The 24,634-nt window shown below is 29.8% G+C and overlaps 2 protein-coding genes across 3 annotated transcripts in view; both read right to left on the reverse strand.

Moving 5' to 3' along the window:
• Stacl (SH3 and cysteine-rich domain-containing protein) overlaps window positions 1–24,634 on the reverse strand; it is a 111,504-nt gene that overhangs the window by 17,623 nt on the left and 69,247 nt on the right. For both annotated transcript variants that reach the window (XM_085196407.1, XM_085196406.1), the window contains 6 exons: window positions 22,228–22,308; window positions 21,772–21,957; window positions 17,833–17,961; window positions 16,969–17,046; window positions 14,746–14,814; window positions 662–819 (listed from right to left, as the gene is read on the reverse strand). In XM_085196407.1, coding sequence (XP_085052533.1) covers window positions 662–819; window positions 14,746–14,814; window positions 16,969–17,046; window positions 17,833–17,961; window positions 21,772–21,957; window positions 22,228–22,308 — 701 coding nt within the window. The remainder of the gene's footprint in view (window positions 1–661; window positions 820–14,745; window positions 14,815–16,968; window positions 17,047–17,832; window positions 17,962–21,771; window positions 21,958–22,227; window positions 22,309–24,634) is intronic.
• Window positions 9,848–12,942, reverse strand: LOC146532588 (uncharacterized). Its single transcript, XM_085196649.1, has 2 exons — window positions 12,804–12,942; window positions 9,848–12,379 (listed from the first exon to the last, which is right to left on the reverse strand). The coding sequence occupies exon 2, from the start codon at window positions 12,351–12,353 to the stop codon at window positions 11,559–11,561; it is 795 nt and encodes a 264-aa protein (XP_085052775.1). The 5' UTR covers window positions 12,354–12,379; window positions 12,804–12,942; the 3' UTR covers window positions 9,848–11,558.

The raw sequence follows: 24,634 nt of genomic DNA on the forward strand, positions 1-24,634 counted from the left end.
TTATTTTTTAATTTTTGTATACGCCTTTCATAATCTCTTAAAAGGTAGGTACCTACACTAAAATCTTGTGTGTTCTTTAATCTACAGAATTCTATTTTTTTTTACCTTCAGGTTATATCCCGCATATAGCAGAGTTAGTAGAGGGAACCTGGGAACATAATGTTAAGACACTTCCGTTCCTCACTTTCCACCGAAAATATAAAATTTTATAATATATTTTATTGAAAGAAAAAAGAAAAGACATTGGAATTTGTGACAAAAACCACCACAAATTAATATAGTAAAGAAGTACGTATGCAGTGCGCTCTTGAACGCCAATAAAAGCTGAGTGGAAGTCCGTTAGCAGGATGCAATCAACTTCCTCGTTGCAGCTGGGAAGTGTCGAGATTTCATATTTAAAAAACTCCGATTGGGTTGAATCTTTCTTTATTAAGTTTAAGTTAAGATTGGATAAAAGTCGTACCATTAATTATATTATTAAAGGTACTCGATAGGTACCTACATATGTATATTAAATTGTCACCATTTAAATAAGAACATCAACATGAAATGGTATGAAAACTAAATTAAAATTGTGTCATTAACGTATTATAAGTTAATTTTAATATGTTGTAAAAGTTTTTTTTTTAAATAAATTGCAAAATACTAATTAAATACTCACTTGTCTGGTGGTGCCGCATGTGGTGGTGGGGCACTGGGTGGTTTGAGGCTACGGAAGGCCTTTAGCCACTTGTTCTTCATGCTGCCTGCAGATGACGACGATAGCTTACGATCAGCCGCGGCTGTGCTACTGTCAGCTTTCGCCGCGAACAGCTCTCTCTGCAAACAAGCAAAGTCATTTAAGCCTTCGAGATATCTGGAAAGTTGCCAAATCGTGAAGATAAGAACCTTTAGTTCGATTTTCATGTTTGTGCTGCGTTATAATTAATTTAGAAATTAAATTTGCAAAATATTTTTTAATTATATATTTTAATGAATATAATATTTTATTATTATTTACGCCTACGTATGTAGACGTATTTGAGAAAGATTACAATTAATTGGACTATGTTTAAAATGTTCCTAAATAAATATCTTTCTCCTTGGCTCTTGTGTAGCTTCTGGTATAAAATTTGATAGGTACACCAAAAACAATGATAGTATTTATTTTTGTTTTTCTATTTTTCTTTTTTTAAAACCCCTCAACGAATACCTACAGGACGATTATTATTACGTACCTACGTTTAAACTTATATGAACCTTCATACATACATCTTGAAAAATATTAAATAATTTTAAATAATAAAAAAATAATTAATAATTCGCAAAGCAACTAATAATAATATTAAAATAAAGTATAATATACAATTTAATGTTATAAGAAACATCGTTGCAGAAAACGTGACTGCTGAAAGAGGACGTGAAATCTTAAAAACTAGAAATAACTGCGTTCCTTTCACTGAGGTTTCTGTTATGAGATGCGCCAAGTAATATTTTCTTATATTTATATGAGACATCGATAAATTTTAGTATTATCTATTCTAAATCCAGTCATGAAGCGAGTGCGAACGCCGATAATATATTAAGCTTCGGTGGAATTAACTTTCTAGCAATTTTGGATTTTACATAATTTCTCTTTTTATTGACATTTCAAAGTACTATGTATCGTATATTATGTAAAAGTTAAAAGATGAAGTTCTGAACACGTTATGTTATAATTTACTTCCTACTAGCGGTCCTGGCAGACCTTGGGAAAAAGAAGCTGCAATTTTCTAACGTCATTAGAAAATGCTCATCACGCCATACAGTTTTTCCAAAAGCGTTACGCTCATATCTCTTAAGGTTTAGCTAGGCTGTTGGGATTCCATATTAGACCTTCGCTTTTTTAAGTGAACAGAAAATTCTCATTATGTTGACCATTTTTTTCTAAGTCGTTATATAACACATTATCTATATCTTTCATAAATATATAGATAATGTGTTATATACTTTAGGTATTTAGATTCTAAAAAAATTGGTCCCTTTTACAATTTTCTTATAGATTAGAGATTATATTGTGTTAATTTATGTTTTACTCGTAGATATCTCCAATAACACCGGGCAAGGACACGACAAACTTCATTATAGTAAATCTAAAAGCTTTTAGAAGAATTCAAAGCAAGTACAAGTTTAAGACATTTTAGACATCCACTTGTCGTATTTAATAGGTAGCGATCGAGTCAGCGTAAAATGTAAATAGATTTATTTTATATTTTACTTAATTTATATTATAATACTATAGTTTGCTCTATGCATATTATTATACAAAAATTTATAATAACTCATATTTTCTTATCAAATAAACAACTAAAATATCACGAATTACGAATATTACAGATATTCTTTCTTCAATTTGTCATCATTTCAGTATCCCTTAAGCCATACTGTCATAGTACCCCACAAGTTTCCATCTATCTTAGCAATATTTCCAAATATTCTTTGAAAAGCCGATAGGTGCTAGTTTTAAAGCACATAAGGGAGTAAAAAAGTACCAAGGTGAAACAAAGTATAACTTTGTTCCAGTCTAAGCTCATAAACTGTGCGATGCAAATCAAGTCATTTACATGCCTTTTATTTCGTAAGCCCTCATAACTTTTCGGCTCCTGATTTTTCCCCGTACAACTTTTGATAAACAACTTTCATCTTGGTTGACTGAATTAAAATTTTGTTTATTATGCGTCATATAAGAGGACAGTCGTGGCAGTGGGGTGCAAGCTCGATTCTCATTCGAGGAAATGAAAAAAAATTGTATTTTCTTTTATTCGCTCAGGTGACGAGGCAAAACGCGGCGTTGTGTTCCGGCACTCAACACGCAATGCCTCCAGAATTCGACGGGAACTGGGAAACGGAGTGTTTTAGCACTGGTTTCCCTCCGCCTATCGTTATGTGGGCGGGATACAGCGTGAAGCTTAAATAAAGACATCTTTAGATTGGGGTCATAGGACAATTATATATCTTTTTAAGTTTTTTTTATTAAGATGTTTTTGCAACTACAATTAGTCTTGTCCAATAATAATAATTAAACACAATTACTAAAAGCAAAAATATAACTGGCATATCTCAATTTTTATAATCTTTAATGTCTACTAAATGCGATGAAATAGCAATAACAGCCTTTTGGCACTGAAAACAATAAGTTATGTAACAGCTTGTTAGCGTCGCACTCGAGTGAAAACCACTTCTTATAATGACTAGATGCTCAATGCGGACACCAGGTGGACTGGTGGGCAGGCACCTTTTAAAAAAACAATAGAAATGCACGTTTTTATATTTTGTTAAACACTATTAGGGGCAGATTTGGCAAAATTTTAACAAAAAATAAAATTATTTCATTTAAAAAAAATATTTAAAATGGAAAGCAGTTTTTATGGTTTCATCAGATTTTTAAATACACTACACATGTTTTTAATGTAGAATTTACATCTTAAGAGCTTAATTATGATATTTAATTATATGCAAATTTATTTCTCGAAAGCTTCAGTGGAACTTGTTGTGACTGTTTTTATTCGTACGTAGTATATGTTTATAAGGGCTCTTTTCAACGATTTATTCGCAGTGGTAGATTTTATTTACGAATTAACGAACTAAAATTAAATTTAAATTAAATCAAAATAGGTAATATAGTGTTAAGACACTCCGTTCTCCACTTTCCGTCTAATTTTTCGAGGTTTTCCGTGATGAGTAGCGAAACTCAACGCCGGGCTAGCCTTGGTTCCAAACTGAAGAAATGAAAATATTAATAATTAATAATTCAATCCCTCGGTCGCGTTACAGTCATATCTATGTGTCCCTCCGCTACGATGCCCTTATAATGTTTTGAAACATAATTGAAAGATTTAAAAATTAAATACTAGGCAAATAGTATAGTATGGTTATTAAAAATAATAACTATTAAATAAAACACATATTAATTCTTGCATTAAAAATATGTCATTTCGTCGAGAGACTGGCCTCAAAAATATATTAATTTAAATTTAAATGAGGTAGAATTACTATGAAATTCATAGAAAAGGCACATTCGAATCTAGTTCACGAAAGCGACCTTACTAAACGCGAAAAACATTGCGTGACCCCACTTCCCGTTTCGGACAACCGTTTTCCGATAAGAATACAATACACAAAATAAAACAATACTGACCTAAAAATATAAGTGTTTTATGGTAATTCTCATTATTTTTTAAAAGCTTTTTTCATTTTTCAAAATATTTCATACAAATAAGCTAAGCTTAAATCTGTAATTAACTAATTAACTGCTTCAAGAACAAGATCATGATTCGTGTCAGCGACAAATAAAGACGGTGACTATAAAGCTTCTTATCAACGGTGGAGGCCAAGGAATGGGTTATCTACGGCACTATTTCTTTTATTTTACTTATATTTTAGTCGTCTATTGTTTTCCTCAAACAAGATTTTCTTTTTTTAAACGGTTTTATTTAGCTCACCCCGTTTGTTTATTTATTTGTATATTTGCTTGGGTCAAATTTAGTAATTGAAATTTAACCCTCTTCCCGTTAACCGATTGATCTGAAATTTGGTATACGCTTTTGATTCTGGTGACAATACAATTATCCATATTCAATATTATTGTGAATCCAAGATGGCCGCCGCTACAAGATGGCGGACCACTTAGTTTTTTTCAATCCCATCAATATGGGTATCAAATGAAAGGGCTTGTCAAGTAGAATTCAGTGCACTATACAAAATCAAAATCAAAGATGGCCACTGCTACAAAATGGCTATAGGGTGGCTAAAAAAGAGACGTCGCTAGGGGTACACCACCCAAGTTAAGGTGAAAGGTAAAAGCGCGCCGAGAACTGTATGGCATTAGGGTGGATAAAAATGATATGTCGTTAGCGTTTTCCCCTCAAGATTCAGGCACATCTTGTTGTACATAGCCTTGCCCCTCTATTGGACCTCTGGGGGGGTCGATCGTAACATTCTCCATTAACCTTGCAATAATGAGGCACTCAACGAATTGAATAGCATGAGAAATAAAAACTAAAAACTTAAAAATAAAAAAGTAAAAAAAAATTTTTAAGTTAAACGGTTTTATATTGCAGATAAATGTACTAAAAGCTAAAAAATAATTTCATGGAAATTATGATTACTAAAATAAAATCGTGGGGCACGTCCAATCCGATCTACAATCGAAAGACATGGCATGAGAGTTCACCCACCTAGTGGTAAGTAGCAAGTGTCCCCACGATTTTATTTTAGTAATCATAATTTCCATGAAATTATTTTTTAGCTTTTAGTACATTTATCTGCAATATAAAACCGTTTAACTTAAAATTTTTTTTTTACTTTTTTATTTAACTTCTGTGTCCCACAGAGCAGGGTAGTGGATCTACTGGTAAGACACTTCGTTTCCCACTCTCCGCCAATCTTTTATAGTAAGTTAGAGGTAAGAAGCGAAAATATTCAATATTTCGTATTTTCGTTACCCAACGTTGAAATCGAACTCACAAACGCCACGTTTACAGCCAAACGCGCACGTGTCATTGCGTCATAAATGTTTTAGAAGTAGTTATCGTCGTAGTAATGTTTAGTTAACTAGTAGTTAAGTATACAATTTACCTAGCGACAAAACTAGTATGCCAATTTGATTATTATTGGTTATATGTTTATTTATTACCAATCAAAAAGATAAGCCAGACGTTTGCCTGATAAGAAGCTTCACCTCCCTAACAAATGAAGGCTAATATTATTAAGATTATTTGAATTTCGTGCAGGATAACATTGTATTAAAAATAAATATAAAGAGCAACTGTTTAGTTTCTAGTAGGCTCTTCTTAGAAGAACTGCCTTTCGAGTCGGTGGTAGCTTCATCAGCTTCAACATACGACGATTCAAATGTACTTGTAAAACTGTATTGGAATAATAAATAATTTGAATTATTATTATATTATTTGAATTATATACGGTTAGAATTGTAATTTTGCAGAATATTTGGGATAATATCAATTTCGACAACTTGAGTCGTTCTTAACATATTTCCTTAGTTTTAAATGTATATAAGTTAATGTGGTAGAGTTAAATTACGGTAAATCAGATAAATTTTTAATTTGTTTCTGGGTCAATTATGAAAGCACGAATCAAAGTATGTAGTTATAGACTTAGAGATATTTTTAAACACAAATGTAAAGAAAAATTGTACCCACTCTTATGTATATAAGTTTTTTTTTTTTTTATTTTAGACGTTCCTTATTAGGTTCATAGTGCACACATAGTTATTTTTTAATCTTAATCTTAATGCATAAACATTACTAGGTACCAAAAAAAAATCATACTCTATATTGAATTGTCTTTTGGCATCGCAGAAACTTTATAATAAAGAAACGGTAAGTTTTTTTGCCTTAAGCTTCCAGACAAAAATCGTTTGCATAAAATTTGGTAGTAGCAAATAAAGTTGAAAAAGAAAAATACTTATGTAAATGGAAATTGATAAGCCACCTTAACACAAGGCAGACTGAAAATGTTTGAATTGATTTCAATATTCATTTTGTTTCTATACGAAAAAAAATACATAATAATGAAAACAAAAATGAAAATAAAGAACTTTATGTTTTCGTTACTTAAGAATCTCCTCCATGGAAATCTAGAAACTTTATAGATACGGTTTAAAAAAACAATAGTGGCTAATAACATTAATAAATATAGAAATATCTAATTGGAAATTCAAATATAAGTGCATTATTTAAGATTCACAAATATAAACTAAAAAGTGTATTGCTTTAATATACTAAAATATGAATACAAAGCTTTTTCATTTAAATACAGACCGAGTCTAGACTTGATACTTTCATATATTTGAAAATAATTGGTCTTTCTTTGTCCAGTCTAGCCGGTTGCTAGTCGGTAAGTTCGATTTAAAATATTCTTTAACGCATATTTAATGACAATCATTTAAAGATTATATAGTTGAAAACACGAAGGATGGAAACTCCACAAAGAAAGTTCACACTTCTGAAATAAGTAAGATTAAAATTGTTGTTATATTATCAAAAAATATGATAAAAAATGTCTGTTTTTTATTTGGTTTGGAAGTTATCACTTATGGAGCTCTATCGTTAGATTTATTAGATATTATTTTTATTTAAGTAAATTTCTAGTACCTGAGTACGTAGTTTTTATATATCTATACTTTGTCGAAATTATATTTTTTTTTACTTACATCATTAAAATAAGCTTGCTCAAGACGTTGTCTGGTTTTGTTTTGTTTGCTATAATCTGGAAGACTTGACTGTCGTCGCATGCGCATTCTCTGTTCCCGTTCCATAGTCATCAAATCAGACTTTTGAGATAACACCAAATAATGTAGCTTATGTACTATATCCATTATATTTAAAATTACGAAATAATATTTTAAGTTATTACAAAAAAAAACTCTAAAATTCACTCGTTTACTTTAATTAACAAATATTGAATTTTCACAATTTAATTTGGAAATAGCATAATGTTTTAAATTCATATTTACATGTAAAACTTTTAGAAATTAACTTAAAATTCAAGTAAAAAAAGACGATAGAAATCTAGATAAACGTAACGCACTGGGCGCCTAGCCTGAGGGCGGGCGGGACTCGACTGACTTCGCCGGGCGCCGGATGTACACCGCCTCCTACGTTTCCCGGCAACCACTTGCTAACAACACGCTCTTTTCACTCATGAACACAGCACAAATCACTTTTATATCTAATTTGTGGCATTGCTATTGGAAATGGTTTTTTCTATTGAAATACAATTCCCCTATATAGAAAGTAATAAATTCTTCAATGACTTTTAGTTAAGGCTGGGACTTCAACCTAAGTTAACAATATTAAGTTACAATATAGATTTTAGAAGCATTAATACTGTAATGTTAATTAATTAACATGATAATAGCCTTGTGAAACCTTCGTATTTAGGTACATATATGACAATACTTAATTGTTGGGAAGTATTTGCGGTCAATGGCGCGTGATAACCACTAAAAGGTACTAATTAACTTAATTAGATTGTTCAAAATTTAAATAAATGCTTTTGTCAATTGGAATTTCGATACGAAGTACCTATGCGACTTGTATTTATTGCAGGAATAAGCACTTGATATCAACGTTAAAACATATTAATAAATTAAGTGATTTTATTATAAGAACGAACTTCCTACTTCAAGCTGGGAAAAAAGAATCACTTCCCCAGTGTTACGACACTCTATTCGTTACTTTTTTTATTATAGAATCATTGCGTGATAGGAGACGGAACGGAAAGCTGTGTTTGCCTCTATTAATATAGACGTTCCTTCGAATAGGGATTGAACCAACAGCCAACATGTCTACCAACTTTACAATCATGGTATCAACAAGTACCTAAATTTCTTTTTCTTATATTTGACTTTTTTATTCAGTTTTAAATAAGTACTCATTATGGTTCGTTCAACAAATAGCAGGAAAAAGATATCGTGATTATACCACCTCTTCTTTGACATAAATTTAGTGGAAATTGACGTCACCGGTTTTAATAAATGTAATAAAAACAAATTCCAAAATAATATAATAAACTATAGTTGCTACTATTTTCATTTACCTGCCGTGAAACCTGGAGTAGAAATGATTCTACCCTTGCCTCGTGTAACGAGCTTATGTTATTATATACGTAAGAAGTATGTAAGGAAATGTCCATCACGCAAAATAATATTGCTGACCTTTTAATTTGATATATCAGATATTCTAAATGGAATGCCAATCATGGCGCAAGTTCATAAGCGTATGACTGTAAACACGATAGGTTGCGGGTTCGATTACCAGACGATGAAATTAAATATTTAAAATTTTCATTTCTTCGCTCCGGTGTCGAGGCAAAGCGCTGCGTTGAGTTTCGCCACTCTACATGCAATGCCTCTACAATTCGTCGGAGAGTGGGAAACGTAATGTCTTAACAATAGATTGCCTCTGTTTAACCTGCTAGTTTTAAGAATATAGCAGGGTAGCATTGTTTGATTATAAGGAAATAATTTAAGTCGACAAAGCAATTTATTCTAAACTTTCATACTATATTTCAATACAGCGAAAAAGTTACGACAAACTCAACATGCCGCAGCTGCTTTAGGCTTCTGCATATTCAACACTTGATCTATACCTACACGTACACTTTGAAAAAAAAGGATAAATCCCGCTTACCCGCTCGTTCCCCTACGGAACGACGGCCTCGCTTATAAAATATACTGTTAGAGTCAAGTACTACGATTATAAATCCGCACTAAGTTTTTGAGTGGCAGAACCCAACGCCGCGTTTTGCCTCGAAACCAGAGCGAAGAAATGGAAATATACATTTAAATATTTCAGCTCCTCGAGTGGGGTTATGCCCCTGTGCCACGACTGGCATCTACTACTACGATTATCATAATGTTAAAACATTTTTTACACAGGTGGAAGCGTCTGCACACCTTTTACGGCAGCAGCATATAGGGAAAAATAATTCAAATCCATACCTAAAAGGGATAATTAAGATATGTCAACAGTTTAGGCGTAGGATTGTTTTTAATTTCACGATGTTTATCCATTCTGTATTAGATACCAATAACGTAAACACATACTACTATAGGTTAAACAACTTTGCTGCAAATACCTACAATTCGATTTTGCGAAAGGCGAGTGCGGCGGTGTCCCTTTGATAGGTTTATGTCTGCGTGCATCGTTCTTAACAAATGGAGTTTATTTTACAATGATAATTTTAATTATTTTATTTGAAAAATAGTGATGACAAAAACACTCTGTATATAGTTAATAGTTATGTATTCCTAAATACTATTTAAAATATTTTAAAATAAATATATCAAAAACAAAAACCAAACTTTTCTTAAATTTTTTATTTATTAGTAAGGCAGTTTTTTAACAATTTGTCAAATATAACAGCTTGAGGAACAGTGAAAAATATTTATTTTTATTTTCTTACAACAAAAAAGAAAAAAAAGATTTTAATGCAAATAACAATATTTGCAATAAAATATTTTTAAGTGTACAGAAATAGTAACAAAACCAATAGAGTATAAAAAAAAGGTACCATAATAGAAGTCTTTAGACTTCTATTATGTTATGCTAGTATGGTATTTTTTTTATGCCAAATTTTATTACCAAACAAAGGATGCAAAAAACAATTGCATTACACTTGAATAAAAATAATATTTTAAAATAATAAATTCGATATTATATAAAAATATTATAGATTTATTATTTTAAAACAAATTATTTACTAACTAACAATAAGAGGTAAGAAAATATGTCAGTATAATCTATGTTTCAAGTACATAAATAAATCAGTGCATTCATTTTATAAGTCTTATAACAGAATAGCACTAAAATTAAATAAAATTTTATATTCAGCTAGCTTAAACAATTATTTTATCTAAATTAAACTTTAAACAGTTTTGAGCATAAATAGAAATAAAAATGTAAACAACTTAGGAAATAATTAATTTATAAGTTACTATAAAAAAATATTTAGTCAAATAAATAATATCCTTGAAAGCATTAGACCAGAATGCAATTTTTACAAGAGTTATGTTGTGCTAAAGTATTATTGTGCTGTCACCAATAAAATATAATTAATAATTTTCAAGTTGTAGCAATTAAAGGCTTAGTTATGTTAAAATATTTTAAATTTATAAAAAACTACTAGGTTCTCTATGCCTACAGTAGTATATTATGCAGGATACAGAGAGAAACTAAATAATATAAATTAAATCACAGAAATGTTTAATTATCACTGTAATGAAAAACTGAATAAGCTTTTAACTAGGAATTACAAACTAACAGCACCAGCATTATTGATTCTGACACAAAATGTATCAAACATCAGTTTATGTTAAATAACTATACTATATGGAAAATTAAAACATCATAAATAAGTGTTAAAATATTTCTGTTTTAAAAAAAAGATTAAAAAGTATTTCAATTCTTATATAGTTATTTATTACCTATTTCATTATGCAAAATTTTAACTTAATTATTTTTTTTTATTCTAATATTGATATTATGTAAATCATCGTTTTTGTTGAAACAACAAACATCTTCACATTACTCTTGTAAAAAATATAGAATATTACATATATGTACTATTTTATACTTATATATATACATATACCTAATAACAATAATAGTAAAAATGTTATATAACATGCTCTATGCAATTTGATTTTATATAAAACTCATACATAACATAATTGATTTTATCTATAATCAATACTGTATATAAATATGTTATACTTTTTACTTAATTTCTATTATTAAATTTAAACAGTAATCATTTGATCACACAGATTAGTTTGCTCCAAATAATAAATAAAAATTGGAGCATTTCATTTAAGAATAAAATTTGTATTAGTTCAGTCCGTCATGGTGCTGTGTTTAAGGTACAGTACGATGCCCACTTGGGAAAATAAATAGTTTTCATTTCTCACTCTGTCGAGTCAAACTGTAGGGTACAATCTGCCAGATAATATGATATGACTCCAAGATTCAACAGAAATTGTGGGAACAGTGTCTTAACACTACTATAAGCTATTATCATGGTTCTGAAATTTTTGATTTACCATTCAATTTTCCCAGTTGCCCTAACATGAGAACTGTGTTGATTAAATTTTCCGAGTAAATTCTTTGATTAGTCTCCATCCTCCTTAATTTTTGGACTACATATTTAGAGAAGAATTCTAATTCATATTCATTGCCTTGAGATCTTGAATCAGTATTTCCTAAGCTTCTTTTACTTTTCCTAGGACCACTTTGAACTGATGTAGTCTTTTGAATAGATGAAGCATTTTGTTTTGAATTATCATTAAACTTTTGTTCTGATTCACTGATATTGAATGCCAGATCCAAATCTTCTCTTAAATCATTTGCTTCTTCTTCATTTAACTGAATAGTCAAATCATCAGGGACTGTGACCATAGGTATATGGTTTTCAGAAAATATTGGAGATGGTAATAAGGAAACTTGTTTACGGAGTTTTACAGGATTTTTTGCTTTGGATGTTGGTTCAATTTCACTAAATGTATGTCTTCTGTTATTTTGTTTACTAATTTTAGGTTTATTTAATCTTACAGATTGTTTATTACTCCAAAAATTCACTTTAATTTTACGTTTTGGTTTCACTTTTTTTTCTTTTTTAGATTTGACAGGTAATTTGGGAAATTTATAACGCACGGTATCGTCATCATGTACAACAACATTTTGAGTTTTTGTAACTTTATTTGGAGCCCTAGAGGTACTATTAAAAAATTCTGTATTTAGCTTGTACCTTACATTATCATCATCTGATTGATGACCACTTCTCCTTGATTTATCATAGGAGGCTTGTTTCATTTTATAAACGTCGATTTTTCATAAATCTGTAAAGTAAAACAAAAAGTTTTAAGTTACTCATCGGGATAAAAAACGCCAGTGCAACAAACCACTAAGTTTCCCGCCTAAACAATAATACGTATTGTGAACAAATTTAACACAAGGAACACGTACGTGAAATGCGAAGTTTAAGATAATATACAAGGTGAAGGTTTAATAAGCGTTAGTAATTTACTAAATAATTTCTGTTAGCTACAGAAATTAACAATAATACCACTTTGAGGTTATATTGTAAATTGCACTTAAATATCGGAATCTTAAAAGGCATGCTAATGTAAATTATTAAAAATATAGTAGACCATAATGCTTTCATTCTTTATTCTAATAAAACATAGATACCTACCTAATCATTAATAATTTAAAAATCACGATCATTACATAATATACAAAATATAATTAAAGTAAACTTACCTTCATATAATATTATAAAAAGTAAATTTGAATCACTTTGTTAATACTAGCACTAAGAAATAAATAATATTCTTTTAGGCATAAACACGTCTCGAATAACATACCATAATCACATATATATGACGGATATTAGTTCGTGACTGCGTCGTTAGGGGCGCAACGAACGCGCGGGAAAATCAGTATGGCAGCATTCATAGAAAAATAATAAAACTCTAGATGATGTGTGTTTCCCGTGAATTATATTTTTTTATATTTTAGATTAATGAATAAAAAAATATTTTAATATGTAAAAGTTAAAATATACATTGTTGTGTATGTACTAAAACGAAAGTTAAATATATAAAAAAAAAGAATACACGATCTTTGTTTTTAATACTCAAATCATCAAAGCTCACATTTATTATTAATGATTATAAACATATTTTTACCCATTAATTAAAGTTTATTTGTAATTTATTTAAAAATTTCTTAAAAAAATAAGTAAGAGTATCGTAAGTAAATAAAAAATAAGGTAAGTTATGACTTACACAGAATTGGTAAATGTAAGTAAATAAATTTAACACGTTTTTGCATTTAACTTTTAATGACAATTATTTGTATGTTATTTAAAGATGGAAAGGTTAATATTTAATTTATAAATGACCTTAGCTGATTTTAGAGTTCTTTTGCTTTGTTCTTTTTTGTTAAATAATTAAATAGTAATTCAACACTCAGAATAAAATTTTGTTTCGTTTTGATTACAAAATATTTACATTATCTAAATATAATAAGTTAATAATAAATTGAGGAATAATCAAAAACGTAGTTATGACTCGGTATTACTTACCATATGATTTTTCATAGAAATCCAGCCCATCTTTGCCCGAAACTTAAGTTTTCTTTTACGATCCGTGATTACGAAATAATAACGGCACAAATTAAACCACAGTTTATTTAATTACAAAGAAATTCACTTAAATATGCTTATATAAAACACAGCTGATGCGATATTATGTAGGTTATGTCAGTCCGCGAGATCTCCTCTCAGATTCAGACTGAATGAGGGGGAGGCTGTGCGCATTGCGACACTTTAAGGAAAGTTATTATTTTCTTATAACAAATAAATTTACATCGTTTTTTCTTAGTAAAATATAATAAACTATACTAAATTCATTTATAATTATTATAAATATTGATAAAAATTAAATACTTACCTAAGGCCCACACGGAAGTTCACAAAAACACTTTATAAATAAAAATATATATATTTATTTTTGATGAATCACAAAACAGACATTAAAAGTAAAATAAATATAATTTTAAAAGAAAATGCACAGTAAAGAGGAAGAGCGAAAATAGCGGGAAAGATTGAAATATATTGATTGAGGGACAGATGCCCACTCCGCGTGTTTTGGCGAACTGTCGCAACACGGCATGCGCAGTCTGCATAGAGACTGAACAGCGTTTATTTACACTGAAAGCGATCTCTATCCAATGTTGAACTTGAAGGTCTTCTTTTCATAGCAAAATGCATTTTTTTAACGTGCATATTTGTTTTTGCTTAAACGAGTTAAGTAAATATATTTAGGATTTTTGGTTTTCTTTCTCGTCTAATGTATTATATTTGAAAATTGAACAGCTGTTTCAAGAAATTAAACTTTTTAAGAATTTTAGTTTACATTAAAAAGTTTTGTATCATACACAAGAAATACCGCTATAGGTTTTTTATTAATATGAATGTTAATGACCAAAAATATAAAATACCCTAACATTTGCACTAACACTTAAATCTTTCGAAGGATTCGAATTTCGAACTACGTCTAAGCGTCTTCGTCTTCATCGTCTGCTCGATCACTCTATACGTGGCCAGGGCATAGATAAAATATTTAATTTGTTTATTTTTAATCTTGTTATTAAGTAGTACTGGTAGTTTTTTTTATGAAAGACGTAAAAAAAAACTTACTTGAGCTCTAACAGCAGCGAGATGCAGTTGTGTAGCACGATAATCATATTTTTTGATGGAGATTTCTTCCTGTAATAAAAAAAAATTGTTAAATATTTTTTGGTTCTAGTAATGAATTAAGTATAACTTTTCTTATTCCTGCCATCTGTCTAATATTTATGAAATTGATATGTTTTTATTTAGGAGAATTAATTTCCATGTTATCAAGAATTGTAACTTTTTTGCTACAGATGGCTCTAGTCTATTGTTAATAGTTGCGAATGTAGATGGCGTTGTTTTACAAATTATTTTATTTAGATCATTATTTAATTTTTCAGAGCAAAGTTGTTCAATTCAAATGTAACAAGATGTTCGTGTCTGCATAAAGAAATGGGCCGTTATTTCTTTACAAGTTTACTAGTTGCCACCCACAACCTCTTTTACTACTTTTTTCACGTTTTATTAGAAATTTCAGGCAATCATTTGTGTTCTCCTACTGTCTCCAAGGTACCTATCCAAAAGATACCAAAAAGGGAAAGGATACCAAAAAATCAGTTTTCACGCTCATACTCACCTGCTGTGCATTGTCATTTGTCTATCAGTTATCATTCTATCGGAATATTTTTGTCTATTCCGAAATTTTTGTCTATAAAATTTTGTATGATTATTAATAAAATAAGTCTATTTACATACTACGTATACTTTAGACATGGTTGAAATTTTACTCTATAATTAGCTGACGACGCTTAAAGGAAATGTATTGAATTTTAGATTCTAAGCCAAGCGTAAAATTTTAATGATGAACTCACAATTAATTTAAAATAATTTTAGATTTAATAATAATTTGCCACCCGTTCGATATTGAGTATTTTGAAAATTTTAAAAACTTACAATAATATGTTTAAAAGTGTTTTAAAATACACTTTTGATTAATATAATTCCATAAATGATAAATGTCTTGTATTTTCTATAGAATAAAATATTCGAATTAAGAACTTTACGAATACGAGTAGTAAGACTATACTACAAAGGCAGTCAATCCACTCTGAGAATTTCTTTTAAAGCCTTTATTCACAATAGTGTCAAGTTGCCAGTAAATCCAAGAACTCAATGCAATCTTTTATTACTTGCTGAATGTGATCTTATTTTTAATAATAGTAAAAATAAAAATTTTATTTACACGTTATTTTTTATAGTATATGACTCTATATATATGTATATCTACTTTCTTATCGCGTTGTGGAGTTCATTTAAGAATAAGATACCATTGTAATTAAAAATTCAGCAAAATGTTGTTCGAAGATAACTTCGTAATTTTTGTCAAAGAAGAAGAAAGAAGAGTCCAGGTAGCTGAGGTAGCGATTTTCGCAAAGTAGTTGGCAACAGTTGGATGTGAAGAACCAAAGATCGAGTTCAGTGGCGTGCCATTGGATAGGCCTACGTCCCGCAATGGACGAGGACAGGCCCATGAAGACACATTACATAGCTCGAGCATTACATGGTTCTACAACTTTGGCAGGCGTAATTCTTACCTAGTTTATTTTTTTTAATTGCACTTTGAACATAGTGACAGTATACAATTTGTGTTTTAGCTATTACCATATTTCATTATTTTATTCCTTGGTTGAAAATATTTTTCGATTCGATTATTCAACCGCTATATTTGACGTTTATGTGGAAAGAATGTTTTCAATTTAGTAAAAGGCAATCAATTTTGTGGTCGCAGTTTATAAAGTCATGACATCGATTTTATTTAAATTGCCATTTTTAGAATTTATTTGACGAAAATAAGGTAAGAAGAGAAATATGATAACGGGAAACATTTTGCTATCGCAAACGATTGTTTAATTATGAGTTTATACAAATTATTCAAGATATTTCGTCTTTACAATTTGTAAAGACGAATACGGGGACGAACCAAAAATCTATATAGTATGTATTTCATGTCTTTACAAATTAGGCAATTAAAAGTAAGATTTCAGTTAAAATTTTCAATTTCAGGCAAAGCTGCATTTCAATATTATTAATATTCTATTGACTCATACTTATTTATCGGTTTATTTTATACTTTCATAAGCTTATTTCATAAATTTGCAGAATGAGACTTTGCTTTGAAAGGCAAAAATTGTTAACCTTCGTTTTTGTTAATATAAAAACTCTAATAAAGCTAAAAAAGAATTTTTTACCTATTTAAATACATATTTTTATATGAATAAAAAGCAATATGTGTGTTAATATACTTACTTGAACCTCGTTAACTTTGCTGTAAATATTGCTTTCGATGTTGCGAGCTTGGTGTCGAGCTAGCGCGTCCAGACCCTCCTGTGAAAATGCTATACATTTTAATGTATGCCATGAATAAACTTAAAGGCAATTATAGGACCCTTATATAAGAGATTCTTACAAAAAATAATTTAAAACTCATGAATAAGTATACCATATTAACTAACACTCTCTCTATTATATAGAATCGTCTTTCGTCCAACATCAAAGCACAATTCAATTATAAAAGTTCTTTTAAGGTAGCTATTTTGAAAGATACATGTCTTGTTTACAACTTTAAGATTAGCTTTGGCTATTTGTAAGAAATATTAGTTGATGAAATTAACGAATGTTTGAAGGAACGATAGCATTTAGCATAGCATTTAGCCTTAGATAAAAAATAAATATAAAGAGAATTAATTATACAGAAATATGTATGTAAGTAAGTAAGTAACAAAAAGTACCCAAATATTAATTAACGTAAATTATTTTTTTTAAAGCTCTATCTCCTCTGTATTTATTAGTCCAACACACTCAAATGTCACAATATTGGGCTTTGATGTTTCATTTTTATCTCGACTTTTAAATATTAGTGCTAAATTTAGGTTTTTCATCTTTAGCGAAAAGTTAATTGAATCGTCTATAACAATATGTTAATATACTTAGGATATTATATTAAGGTATTCCTTGCTTGATATATTACATATATAGCCTACACTGTACGTGCAATATGGTCTCAGTAGTGTTTGCAAAGTTTAAAAGTTATTTGTGTAAAGTCAGATTATAGAATTAGTATCAAAGACAGTTTTAAAGTTTAGATTTCATTTACTTAATTAGTAACTTCACCTGCAGCTGTTTAATTTGCAATTCAAGTTCTTGAGCATCTTGCCTTAGTTGCTCGTAGTTGAGTCGTGCTTGTCCACCGCCCATCCTGTCCAGCAGCATCTCACCCCGAAGTACCGGCGGCATGGTCTCCTAATAAGTTTAAAAGTACATAATATTGAAATTATAATCTGCCATATTTAATCCTTTTATAGGTAATTAAAGTATACAAGAATATATGCGTATCGTAAATATTGCATTCATATCTTTTATTATATTATTTCTTTCTGTACCAGTTTCTCAATAATTTAGAAATATGCTTTTCAATTTTCACACTGGAAATTCCAATTTTACTTCAATTAATTCAATAATTTGATGTTCAAATGAATAAAATAAATAAAGCTTCAAACTTGAGAAAATGCTGGCGTTAACGCTGATTTTAATAATTCATTATAATATTTCTAGCACAGACGAAACCTTTATTTCTTATTTCAAGATTTCAAAAGAAATTTATATTAAAAAAATTGTAATAAATATAAAAAGTAAATTCTGGAAAGTGGAATTATGGAAAATACAAAGCTGCTGTAGAAAGGGATAGGGGAAGCGCCGTCGATAATAGGGTTAACGGCGCGCTGACTGCATTAGTGAACTAGCAAAACGTGAGCAAATGAGCATAGCCGTGCATATTACGTTCATTCTCAATGCGGTATGTTTTATAGAAGCGGAGAAAAGAGAAAAATAAAAGTCGAATGTAGGTGTGATTTGAACCACAAGATGTAAGGAGTCTTTAATAAAGGTCGAATAGGGCTTGGTTTGATCTTTGAAAAGGAACGTGGATGACACAGAGGGTGCGAAGGTACAAAGACATCCCTCGGAAAACAAAAAATAATGACAGCGGAATAAGTTAAAAGACGTGTGCCTAGTATATAGTGCATAGTGTATACGTTCATTTCTATCAATAATAATTAAAAATAATGTTATTTTTATATTATACCAAGAATTTTATTTAACAGATAATAAAATTTTAATGTCAAGTACCCATACATAAGTACTGAAAAGTTTGAATAGCACATAATATATATGAATAATGGTATTAAATAATATTCCTGTATAACTCTTATTATAGTCAATATAGAATAGATTTCATTATTCGAGAAATGTTCATTTATTTAATTTCCATTTATTATTAGCTCTTCAAATCAGGCTTGCTTTAGATCTATTATCATTGATTGGCAGCATCGAACATCTAAATTAATTAAATATTCTCAATTTTATTGATGTCATTCCTCGTTGGTTTTGATAGCTTGTCACTTGAACAACTTTAATGATTAATCCTTTTCGAATTAATTTTTCCTTTACACTTTACAAATTATTACTTTAATAATTATTAAGGTATAGTAAAAATAATAACATGCAAAACGTTACATTTATTATAAAACTGAATATAATGTGGATTTACGAGTTCAGCTGTTTCCAATATAAGCTTAGTTATAAAATTGAATATAAATTAATTAAAATTTGGTGAAGGAATACAAAGTTCTTACGTTCTGTTGATGTTATACGTGTAAGCGTGTAAAACTTTAAATAGGTTTTAAATACATTTTATTACTAGTAACTTATTATTTCAATACTATTATCCTTTATAAGCATTACCGAAGGTTTAGATTTTCATTCAGCAATACAAAGATATACAAGAGAATATATAAAACAAATAATTTTCATATAAGCAGTTAGGTACTATTATAATAATAAATGTGTCGTAGTTTTAAATGAATTGTCATTTTTAAATAAACAATGCTATTAAACTTTGCTTGGCTGAGATGTCAATACATTTTATATTCGACATGTAATTTATTTCTTTACCCAAATAGGTAGAAGATGCGGGAAAACTCTTGGGATCCGTTAAATGAGAATGTAGTTCCACTTATATTGATTTTATTATTTTAAATGGAGGACGAATACCATTATTTTGTATAAAGAATTCAATTTTATCGCGGTTAGGCCGTCGTTCTAACATTCTACACTGATATTATACGTTTAATAAGTGTGTGTGTTTTTTATTGTATGTTATTTTTAATTTAACGTACAATTGTAACCATAAATATTCGTTTTTAAGATTAAGAACAGCATTATGTTTTATGTATATTATTAGATTTGTATATTTTTATATTTATAAATAACATTTTGTAATACATAGTCTAGATTTATCACTGCTTAGCCACGTACTTAATTACGCCACTAAATTACAATATTTATGTACAGTTAAACGTATTAACTAAAATATTATGTAAAATCCACGTTCCACAATTTCAAAGACACATCCCATATGACTTCATCATGAATATATTTGAAGAGGCCATAACAATGATAAAAAATACTAAGGTTTTTGTTTTCAATGGTGGATAATTGTAATTGCAACTATGGAATGAAGTGTACTCATTATTTTCTAATTTCACCCATTCGGACATATGTATTTCATTTTGTCACTGTGTGTGCCTGCCTGTCATAGTACATACCGCTATATATCCTATGGATGTTTGTCCTACTTTCATACAAAAACTACCGAACCAATCTAGATGAAACTTAACAATAATATAGCTACAGTATATATACAAAAATATAAATGGAAAATATACTCTATGTAAAAAATATATTTTTGAGAAAAATTTCAATAAATTAATTTCCATTAAATTACGAAATGCAAATATAACTGATGATGATGATTCATATTAATAATTATCTCTGTTGTATTAATAATCATATTTAATTGGGTTTATAGTGAATTAAGTTGTGTAAATTTAAACAGCATTTGGCCTTTTTGTTTCGTTTATTCCCCTTCTTTAGCTTTAGGCTTTATCTCATCCCTTGCAGGTAGCAGGTTAGGTAGAGGTAGGTAGTGTTAACTCCGCTCTCCATTCTCCGCCGAATTCTGGAGGCATTGCGTGTTGAGTGGCGGAACTAATTGCCGCATTTTCCCTCGATGCCAGAGCGAAGAAATGAAAACATTAAATATTTCATTTCCATGATTGGGGATCGAACCCACGACCTGTTGCGGTTAGAGTCACATGCATGTGCCCCTTCGCCCCGATCGACCTCTTATGGTTTATTTATATAAATTTAAAAATAATTTTTAATGACGTACTTAATGCGATACTTAATATTATTAGTACGTATAAAAGCACTAAGCACTCTCAACATTGCCAGGCATTAAATACTGAAAGTTGACTCCACCAAGCAATTTTCACAACATCACGATACTCCTGAATGCATTTTTAAGAATGTGTAGGATTTCAGATATGTTTTGAAATTTATTTTATATTTACAGTATTAAATACAGTATTTTGGTAAGACTTTAAGAATAGCTTTTTAATTGAAGGTATATTTCGGTATGTTAGGCATTTTGATATATTTATATTTTTTTTTACATATTTTTTAATATGGTAATAATTGTATGTTTGATGCTGAGGGAACCCAGTGTTAAATGTTAAAACTTCGTTCCCCATTTTACATACTCGTAATTTCGATAAATGTTATAGTCTTTCTTTGTGAGTATAAACAACATATATTCTGCTAATAATAAATACTTTAACGTAACAGTTTTCTATAAATTTTTAATTCCTAAAGGAAAAGATTCTGTGGGCGGTTGCATGGTATTCAAGTAGTAGAACTCGAGCAGAACAAATTGCATTGAATATATAATGACATGTGATTGTAACTGCGACAGGTTGTGGGTTCCTTTCCCATTCGGGGTAATAAAATATTTAATATTTTCATTCCTTCGCTCCGATGTCGAGGCAGAGTGCGACGTCTAGTTCCGCCACCTAACACGTAATGCCTTAAAAATTCGGCGGAAAATGAGGGATGGAGACTTAACAATAGGTTCCCTCTATAAACCCTGCAAGGAGCGGGATACAGCGTGAAGCTAAAAAAGTACAAAAAATATATATGTATAATATATATTACCGCAGCTACGTCCAATGGTGGATCATCAGGCTCCGGGGGGTAGGGCGGTAGAAAAGTCCTCTTCGGGGTTCTGATTGGCGGTTGATTGTTCAGGAGAGTGCGCGCGAGATGAGCCAGATCTGCTGTACTGGATACTGCACGCGCTTGCGCACATAGCGACTCGTACCGACGAAGTTGGTGATTGCTCTGGGTATGAAAACAAAGATTATATATATATATATTATATGTAGTTTAGGTACAATTGCTTTTTTGTATTGTAATATAAGTTTCTAAATCCTATTATATCATGTTGGGATCAATCTAAGTAGTAAAATATTTGGCGATTACAAATTAAGTCAAAAAAGTAATATGGTATGGCTTATAGATGAATAATATTAACTGAGTTTGTCAATAATTCTATTAGATACGAAGAAAATATTTAATGAAGGGTTGTAACTGCAAAAGTATATTTATTACCTTTTCAGTTATTATTTCTCCCTCCTGACAAATGGCGTCGCTGACAGCGGTTGTTACGTCCGTCAAAATCTCTTCTAATTCCTAAAATTAATGCACACTCATTAATTATACCAATAAAACAAATAAGTAATAGTAAATAATAATAATAATAAGTAATAAGTAATAATAAATAATAGTAGGATACGCATATAAAACTTAAGAATAATGAAAAATTCTATGATATTTCTAAATAGATAATTTCCAATACACATACGTAAAATTGACCTTTGTAGAAAAAATTGAGGGCCTTGTTAGTTTCTTTTATCGTAACATGTTTTGATGTCTCGATTGAATGATTTACAAGGAAAGGGAAATATTTAAATGTTACATAGATAGTTTTGTTTTTTTATCTCCATTTTTACCAGAGGAAATACAGGTACATTACGCGTACAAGTGGAGATGGAATCCATGGAACTAGGCGTTTATATAACAATTCAAATATTACATTAAATAGACATCTTAACCAGATTTGGACAATAAATCTTCCAATTTTAAAGCGTAGGAACCTCAGTTTAATTAAAATCTCTTCGTGATTCTATTCTGCGCTTGAAGCTTTCCTTTCATATTGAGATTAATGCTAGAGTGGATGTCACATAGTTAATGAAAATTGTCTCTATGTCAACTTATACTTAATATGTATACTGTCGTGACGCTGGGTTGTGAATTCGATTCCCACTCAACGAGAAAGAAATATTTAATATTTTTATTTCCTCGCTTTGGTAACGAGGCAAATCGCGACGTTGAGTTCTGCCACTCATCGCAATTGCTCGAGTATTTGACGGAAAGTGGCGAACGCGGCTTAATTGGAACAGAGTGTCTTAACACTAGCTTTCCAGTTTCCTTTTGCCTACTCCAGTATGTGCAGAATACAGCACAGTCGGTCGAAAATAATACATACATTTCAAGCAATAAAAACAACATAGAATTATTTATTTTATTATAAAGTGTAAGTAATTGAAAAACATATATTTTCGTAGTAGAAATTATACTTGACAAGGGCCTACTTGTTTTGGAATTAGAAATACATTTTGCAGTCTTGTTATATTTTAATTTCTAAACCAGTCTGGCTCTAGTTCAGTCTAGTTGCGAAATAAAAGTGCTCTCAAATAAAGTTATTATCGATTTATTTCGGTAAGGGTATATATTCAAGTTTGTAAACTGAGAACTGGAAATGTACTATTTCAATACAGTTGATTCATGGTTTTATTTTTGCTCTATTATACGCCTTTCAAAACTTTTTTTGATCAATTAGTGAGTTCCTTACCAAAATATTTGAGCTCGTTAAGAATATTTGACTAATCAATTCTTTATTGTAATGTTTATATTTAGGGATAGTTTTTAGTATATCTGTCGATTTGTTATTGGCAACATTGTACATATGGCAGTACTGTAATATATAATTTAATTAATAAATTACTAAATTGTAATGAGGGAACTGGTTCCTTATCCTACTTACAAATGGCAAGTATCGCATAAGTAAATTATTACAGTATTACACAGCTAAGCAACAAAAGTATCTCAATCAATCATCAAATATATTTATTGTGTAGTTATGCAATATTGTTTAAATAATAATGGCAGCACTGTGCATTTTTTGTTTATGTTACTAGGATACGCTATATGCTGTTTTGTCAAAAAGTTTCACAGCTTAACTCTCTAGGACATACACACATCTTATTATAATAATTTTATAAAAATCATCCAAATTCTCATATGTGAACTATTAAAATACTACTGTTTTTAAATTATATAGACTGATTCCCTTCACTGTGTTAAGCATCATTCATGGGTTAATTAAAAATAATGTGCTTTCAAAAGTAGTCATTATTTTTATCATGGAATTATACCAAAGATAAGTCAAACCTAGTGTAACATATTTGTAATATATGAAGCAAACTCATGTATGCCGAAAATAAAATATCAGGGATATTTCTTAAATATTGTCAAGGCGTGAAAAATTCATAAAGGTGTGTTATGTCGCTATTCTTGACGCGTGTTAGCTTGAGCAGAAATAGAAATATTTTCTTTAACATTTTCTCCTTTAAAAGATTCGGCGTATCAAAATATTTGCAAAGGAGGACAATAACTATATGAGTTTTTTTGTTGATATTACGAAAAGGGATTATTATGACATTCGGGTTGACAGGATTACAATGTAGTAAATAAACTAGATCAAATGGACGTTACTAACACGATGAAGACTCCATTGCACATTTACCTTATGTGTACCATATGAATGTTCAAATGTTGTACAACAATGGAAATTGTAAACGTGTAATAAGTTGTAAGTGTTATTATTATTAATATTTCTCGTATTCTGAGGATCTTGGGACCAGGTCAGAACAGGTCGACATTCCCCTTGGACAAT

This window comes from Heliconius melpomene, chromosome 13, assembly GCF_056956725.1.
Source record: "Heliconius melpomene rosina isolate 202511_hmr_F chromosome 13, ASM5695672v1, whole genome shotgun sequence".
Lineage (NCBI taxonomy): Eukaryota > Metazoa > Arthropoda > Insecta > Lepidoptera > Nymphalidae > Heliconius > Heliconius melpomene.